General features: G+C 46.6%; 1 protein-coding gene across 1 annotated transcript; it reads right to left on the bottom strand.

Annotated features, from left to right (window-relative positions):
* Positions 1 to 4,121: 4,121 nt before the first annotated feature.
* On the bottom strand, positions 4,122 to 6,568 carry LOC115898692 (histone H2B type F-M). The gene is made up of 3 exons (XM_030934120.1): positions 6,092 to 6,568; positions 5,690 to 5,748; positions 4,122 to 5,488 (listed from the first exon to the last, which is right to left on the bottom strand). The coding sequence occupies exons 1-2, from the start codon at positions 6,514 to 6,516 to the stop codon at positions 5,712 to 5,714; spliced, it is 462 nt and encodes a 153-aa protein (XP_030789980.1). The 5' UTR covers positions 6,517 to 6,568; the 3' UTR covers positions 4,122 to 5,488; positions 5,690 to 5,711.
* Positions 6,569 to 7,872: the final 1,304 nt, after the last annotated feature.

Genomic DNA, 7,872 nt, shown 5'->3' with positions numbered 1-7,872 from the left:
GCAAGTGGCTTGACCTCTCTGAGCCTCCGTTTCCTCCTCTGTGGAATACGGGTCTAGAAAGTGGTTGTGAAGATCCAGGGTGATGATGCAGACGGGGTGCCAGACACATAGTCAGCAACCAATGAATGTCGGCTGTACCTGGTCCCAATTCCGAGATTCATGCCCTCGGGCAATCACAGGTGGTGGGGGTGGGATCCAGTGCCACACAGCTGTATGAACATGCTCTCCTGGCTATCTGGGCCCCATCTGTTTGCTTCGGGCTGACAGTGAGATAAGGGAGGATGACTATTCTCTCCGGAGTCACATGTTAGTAAAGCAGTACGGATAATGCTGCTCTGAGTCCTGAAGGGAAGTTGCTGGGGAGCAACTTTACAGTGCTCCAGCCTTGGGGCACTACCCACTCGGGGCTTTGTGTCAAGCAATTGCCCCTCACTGTCATGGAACCTGGCTTCCCATACCACCTCCTTGCCCCCACCCACCATCTCCCTTCTGAATTCTATTCACTTTTCAGGTCTTGGCTCAAATCCTGCCTCCCCTGTGAAGATGTCCTGAGTCTCAGGATCTCCAACTGTGACATGGGCATACTGTTTGCAGCATCCCCACAGATGGATTGTGGTGAGGAAGGAAAGAGAGAGTCGATGTAGCATGCTAGGTGCAGTATCTGGTGCAGGCTTGTGGTGAGTTCCCTGCCTCTTCCTCTTCCTCCCCTCTGAACCCCCAGCATGCAGGCATGGCGGCATTGATCACATGCTACCTTCTCTTGATAGTCATTGGGGATCATGCCTGTGTTAGTTTTCTCCTCAGTTGCAATGTCACAGACGATGGAGTGGGGGGCCATATCTCATCCTTCCTCACCTTCCAGAATCCAAAGCTACAATAAAGGCCATCATCACCATTTTTCATTGGCCACTTTAGGGTATCATGTGACAGGCACTCGGCTATGTGTGTAATGCACATAAGTGTAGCCCTCACTCTTTCACCTCCTAGCTCTCTTCCAGGATGTGCAGGCATTGATTCTCCTTTAATTATACCAGATTGGGTCAACCGCTACCAAGGTCGCAACATGAGTAAGTGGCCTTGCCAGGCCTCAAGTCCTATGATAGGTTAAGTTTCTAGTGAATGCCTGTGAATGGGTGGTTGGCAAGAGGGACACATGTAGAACCCAGAATAGGAGTGCCTGCCCCATTACTTTTACATGGCATAGGCAGGCCTGCTTGAGAGAAAGATGTAGGCAATAAAGACATAGGACTCAGTGGGTCCTCGAGCTTAGGTAAGGGGATATAGTCACTCCAGGACACGGAGAGAAACGGAGAGGGGATTGGTCAAGCTAAACCTCAAGGCAGTTGTCCCAGGGAATTCCACAGTGGCTCCAGGATCCCCAAAACAGTAGCAGATGACCCACCCACTAGCCATCTTTGAGGTGAACTGTAGAACAAGCCCAGGTCAAGTGAGCCTCCCTGGAAGAGGTTTGTTAGCCTAGAAGATGTTGATTCCCTTGGGAGTCCATGGTGGGCATTTCACTCCCACAGATCCTTTGGAGAGCAGCAGGCTACAAGATCGTGCGTGGACCTCTGATGCAATGAGGAGACAGGCTCCACTGTGCTTAAGTGTCCCTTACAAGTAGAAGCCAGAGGACCCTCACTCATTGCTATTCAGCCAATGCCTAAGGTCATTGGGGAAGGTCCCAGACACCTTGTACTGGTATGGCTGGTGCCTTGGAGGGGCTGTCTGGAGGGCTGAGCTCAGCTGGGCCTCTGCAGCTCTCCAAGGCTCCTTAGAGCATATCACTGTGGTGTCTCCAGCAGGAGAGGCAGACTTCTTACCTCGCAGCTCAGAGCTCTCAGACAGCCAGGCATAGGCCACTCCAGTCCTCTGAAAGGATAGCTCTGGGTCAGACAAACCTCCACCATTCTCCATGCGTCAAAGCCATCACGGGCCTGTCGGGATCCCTTGGGAGAGGCAAACAGACGTGTCCAACGGGGCAATGGGAGGAGCATTCAGGAATAAGCAGCCTTCCTGGGATGCAGCCTATTCGCACACACTTGTTGTGATGCTGCTAGGGAGCACACACAGGGCATGTGCATAAGAAGAGGTCCTTTACTCTCTGGGTCAAAGGGGTAGCCTCTCGACTGGTTTTACATTGGACCTATCACTAGCAGGGTGACCTCTCCCATTTAGTGGATCCTCCTTCTTTATGCCACAGTGATTGCCCTTAAGTGGCATGAGGTTTCTAACCATTATAGACCCTCTTTCTCCCTTCTGGGGCCCTGGCCACACGTAAACAGACACACAGAGGACAGTAAGGAGAATATGGGGAATCAGTACTTGTTAATAGGTGCTTGACTAGAACCTGGTCTCAATATCTGATCCTCCACATTTGGGGCCCTTGGGTGTTCCAAATTCCCTCATCGACCTCCTCTTTCAGGACTCCCATAAAATCTGACTATCCATCCCTCTCTATGGAGCCTACTTCAGCACATATCTCAGCGTTCGAGAGAGGACAGGTTTCAGGTCACTGGAATTTAGGGAGTGAGAACAGCAGGAGCGACCTTATCCCTCTCTGTTTGAGAGCATTGAGCCCAAGCAGAATCTTTTCCATCCTTAGAAGGCAATGGAATTTGTCCCCACTAGATTTCCACGGTGCTTAGGGTCCATGAACTTCAATAGTTTTTCAGATTTCTTACTTTTGGTATGATAAGCCCTATCCAGTACCAGTCCCACAACCGTCTTTCAGAAGCAGATATCTTGTCTAGCTTCATAGGTGCAGTGGTGGAGAAACTTCCCATCTCAGCATGAGTCATACCTGGAGACTCACCCATTGCAGATATAGAAGATTATCAACTGAGATATTGGAGAATTGACGTTGGAGTGAGTTAAGTCTTTGGGGATATTGTGATGAAATAAATGTATTTTCTACGTGAGGACATTAATTTGTGCTGCTGAGTGGATGCAGAAGATATACTAGTATGGATGGAGTGGTGTCTCCCTAAAATGCACAGGTAGCACTCCTGGCCCCCAGTGTTTTAGAATGTGACCTTATTTAGAACGAGTCTCTACACAGGTCATCTGGTTATAGTGAAGTTGTGAGGGTTGACTCTATGCAACAGGATTGGTCTCCTTACAAAAAGGTGACAACTGGTATCCAGAACTGTGAGATAAAAAAATACATAGTGTTTGCGTCAGCCAGCCTCTGGAATGTTTTTCAGCGGCCCTAGAAAACTAACAGAATACACCTCCATCAACAGCATTAAAAGCATACAACCCATGGAAGAACCAAAGAAGCACACCCATCTAATCACAGGTTTCCCCTTCAACTCCCATTGAACATCCCTGGACAACTAACTCTTCCTAGTTCAGACCAGGAAACTTGATCACACATTGGGCTGTGGCTCCTCGGCTGTCGATGTCTCCCTGGCAGACACGGATCCGAATGGAGCTTATGCTGCTCCATTGTACAGCATTCCATCATCCCCGTGATGCATAGAGGCCAGTCATGAAGATTTTCTTAAACAAAAGATTCTAGCCTGAAGAAGAGCACAATCAGATAAATGTAAACAAGTGAGATTTCATTATGAGGGAACCTAGAATAGGCATTGTTCCTTAAACTTTTTGAGGAGTTTTCTCTGTGCTGTGTTTGGGTCCTTGTTTATATTTTCAAATGAATTTCAGCTTACAGGGAAGGCTGGTCAAATGCTTGACTGGACTATCATTATCCCATTTATGCTATTTTCCCTATATTGATACTTCTTATTTGTTGTTTGGGCAGTTAAGCTCTTTCCCGTAGTTTGTGTTTCCTTAAGTCAGAGCATGACAGCACGATTGCTCACTAGGTTCCCCCTCTGCTCAGTCACCCACAGAAATGCTGTATCAAATGTATGAGCTTCCACTTCCTATCTTCACATCAATCCACCCCTTTCCTCTCTCTTCCTGTAATTCACCGGTGTCAGTCCCCTTGGCCCCTCCCTCTTCACTCCCCACAAGCAAGTCAGATTTCATTGTTGACCCTGTTTTACTAATGGCCCTCTTCGATTACTGAATTTACAAAAGGAAAACACATATTCCAGGGTAAAATATCCCAATAGACTTGGTTTCTCAAAAGGACTTGTCTAATTTCACAAATATGCAAGGGTAACTTCAGATATTTATTCGTAGGTCTTAATTCACAGAAACATTGGCACTTTACAGCAAAACAATTAGCATAATGAGAAATAAGTCACTGAGTGACATGTGGTGTTTTGGACCAGCTACACAGCTCTGTCTCTGCAAAGAAACAGGGTTGTGCCAAGAGTCTTTCATTTGGCAAGTGTTGTTCTGGACTTGTAGGAACATTTGGCGGCACCATCCAGAGGGATTTACTTGCAACTGATTTTGTGGGGTTTTTCTTGGTCTCCTTGTGCAGTAAGCACAGCTTCAACTATTTTCATAACATTTCTCTTTAACTATTTTCATAACATTTTTCTAACAATCTGGAAAAACAGAAAGTAACAAATCCCAATGAGGGGACTTCTTGGTTCTACATCCTTTCTCTGTGGATCCCAAGTGGGGCTCTGGAGGTGACCTTCCCCCATTCCCATCTGCCCCACTCAGGGAAGCTCTGGCTACTATCCTGCCCTGAACCCATTTCCCTCTTGACCAAGGATTCCTCTTTAAATGGTGGAATAATCTATGTGGCTATGTGTTGGGCCCTCTGGGGTGGTTGTTTCCCACTTCGGATGGGTTCAAGAAAATTTTGATTTTTGCATTCATCCAGCTTTTGTTTAATGGTTTGACTGAGAGTGCCATCCTTTACTGGTTTTTACATATGAAGGAGAAGGGGTGTTTATGAGATGTTTCAAAGTTCACAGGAAACATTTAACAAAAATGGCCATAGATTGAGTTTCAAGGCACAACATAATAAATTCCTGTGGGTTGCAGTCCCAGAGTATGTTCTCTTGTCCACATCCTCAGGGACTGGAAATCAATTGAAAAGGAAAGCAATGGGAAAGTCAGCACCTGCTCTGAAATTCAGCAACACACTTATAGAAAAAAATGCTAAAAATACCAAGACTTGGGACCCAGAAGAGGGCACAATGAATGGTAGTCTATGTTAATATTAACAAGAATATTAATATGTCAATCTCTTGAGGAAATAAGCATTATCTGACTTCTGCTAATGGCTGCCAATGCTCTGTATGACTTGATGTTAGGGACAAGGAACATAGATTAATCTTAGCTTTGGATTCATAGCCCTAAAAGACCATGATTACAAACTCTGCAAACAAAAACATCAGGTAAAGAATCACACTGCCGTTCCTTTAAACACCAGGTTGAATATCACAGGAAGGCTGTTGTGGGTTCAGCTTGGGTCACTCCCCCAACATTGGGACAATGACTGTTGCCCATAGACTGCAGGTCACTCATTGGCTGCACCACTGTACACTAAGGCATGAGCTGTTTCCGTGGACACTCAGTAATCCTACTGACACATACCTGGAAGTAAGGAAGGTTTCTGTTCAAAAAGAAATGAAAAAATTATTGTCAGAGCAAACAGAGAATGAATTGCAATAGTGATCTCAGAGTCGGGGAAGCTGAAAAACGAATGGATTCCTGAAAATTTTATTTAGCTATATATACACTGTAACTGGGCCTCGCTTGCTTATTTACATGGATTCACGATGAGGGAGGTGCTGAACACGTTTAGCAGGGTTACCTCTCTTCTTATATCAGCGTATTCACTTTCTCTGTTGCCATATCGCACATAATGAAGTTCTGGAAAATTCCACCATACAGTCGTAGGAGAATGAGAGTGAAAAAGGTAAACATCAGTACCTTCATAATATCATCTTAAATTAACCGAGAAAGATAACTAATAAAAACGGCCATTTAGGAAACTGAGGAAATGAAACCCAGTCACGGAAACACCCCCTACTTTTCCTTGGAGCATAGCCAGGTGGTCACTCCCGCAGGATGCCACTCACCCCAACCTCCGGTGGGGTTCCCCACCTTGGCGGGCCACTGGTCTTTAGGGCCACGCACAGAGGTTCTGAACCGAGCCTTTGGGTTTCCCGGGTGCTCAGGCCCTCCTGAGAGAGCTCACTTGCTTTTGGTGTACCTGAGGGTGGCATTCGTGCCCTGGGCCTCAGCAATCTTGCCCATCTTCCCCGGCAGCAGTAGGCGCACGGCCACCTGGATGTCCCGGGAGGTGATGGTCACACGCTTGGCGTAGCGGGCCAGGCGACCAGCCTCGGTGGCGATGCGGTCCAATATGTCATGGACCATAGAATCCATGACACTCACGGACTCCGGGGAAAGGCTGAGGCCCTGGTCAACCTGCTTCAGCACCTGGGGGAAATAGGCGGCAAAGCTGTCCCCGAAGCTGTCCCTGCGGCGGTTGGCATGGCGCCTGCGGGAACCTCGGAGCCCTCGCCTCTTCTTCTGGGCAGTCGTGGAGTTGGCCTCTTTGGGCTCTTGGATGCTCTGGTCTTCCTCAGAGGTCGTCTTAGAGGAAGCCTCAGCCATGGCGGAGGCAGCGGCCATTAGATTGCAAGACCAGACTGTGACGGTTGTGGACCAGGGAAGCCGGGCACTTTGGTATGGCCGTGTGGCTCTACGTCACAGTCCAACTCGACATCTGATTGGATGAAGTGTCACCCAGGGAGCCTGTCAACAATCCTCCCTCCTTTGAAGGTGATTGGATGATCCTGTTGCTTGGCATCATGTCAGCCAATCACAGAGGGCGTCTGCCGGCCTCAGTCGCCCCTGATACCTATCTCAGACAAAGGAACACAGAGTCTTGCTCTGTCGCCCAGGCTGGAGTGCAGTGGTGCGATCTCAGCTCACTGCAACCTCTGCCTCCTGGTTTCAAGCGACGCTCCCTCTTCAGCCTCCCAAGTAGCTTGGACTAGAGGCATGTGCCACTACACCTGGCTAAGTTGTGTGTGTGTGTGTGTGTGTGTGTGTGTGTGTGTGTGTGTGTGTGTGTATATATAGTAAAACGTGGTTTCATCATGTTTCCTTAGGCTGGTCTCGAACTCCTGGACTACAGCGATTCTCCTGCCTTGGCCTCCCAAGTTTAAGGGATTACAGGCATGAGCTATTGTATCTGGCTGAGAAAACTTATTCTAGGAAAATAAAACATGATATTGATACCCATTGAAGGATGCACCCAAACAACAAACAAAAAAAATCTGCGAATATTTATAAACGTGGTTACAAAACTCATACTGGAAATATTAACTAAATCACATTACACACACACACACACACACACACAAAGATAAACTGTTTACTGCTATAAATAACAATTTAGAAGCATCAAACGGGACAAACATTACTAATGGAACAAGCAGACCTCATAGAATCTTTTTTCAACATTACCTCTATTATACAATTCATTTAAATATATAAAAACACACAGTGCAGAAACAGCTAAATCAAAAATTCAATGAGCAGCACCCTTTTCAAGCTTCTGAGAAACTGAAGTAAGGACTCTAACTCATTCACATTTGTCTAATTCTATTATTTCCCAGTCTACAATCTTTTTTAATGCAAAGCTTAATGTCCTGTGAGTATGCATCACTTACAATAGAAGTATCCGAGAGGACCAAAACCCCACTCTCCACTGGCTCAGCTAATGAAGTGTCTTCAGCTCTGGGCTTGAGCCATTGGCTCAGAATGTGAGCAGGTGACCAGTCCTGATCCCATAAAAGACCTTGAGCTGTTCCGCCTTGTAAATTGAAGAGAAAATTAGTTTGAGTTGTTTGTCTACTTTTTATTTCTTTGTTTGATTTTTCATTTTCTTGTAATTGTGGTGACTTAAGGATTTGAATCCAAGGCTTTGAGTAACCATGTCTCCTACCTCTTGCATCATATTGTGAAGAAAAGTTCTCTAAA

This window comes from Rhinopithecus roxellana, chromosome 7 (genome assembly GCF_007565055.1).
Source record: "Rhinopithecus roxellana isolate Shanxi Qingling chromosome 7, ASM756505v1, whole genome shotgun sequence".
Lineage (NCBI taxonomy): Eukaryota > Metazoa > Chordata > Mammalia > Primates > Cercopithecidae > Rhinopithecus > Rhinopithecus roxellana.
The sequence above is the reverse complement of the archived record's forward strand: the minus strand, read 5'-3'. Positions and strand labels throughout refer to the sequence as shown.

Bases quoted from the DNA above. Each gene is read 5' to 3' on its own strand.
- LOC115898692 (XM_030934120.1), bottom strand. From the start codon at position 6,516: ATGGCCGCTGCCTCCGCCATGGCTGAGGCTTCCTCTAAGACGACCTCT. The intron at 5,749-6,091 runs GTACACCAAAAG...GGAATTTTCCAG, and splicing joins GGCACGAATGCCACCCTCAG to AACTTCATTATGTGCGATAT.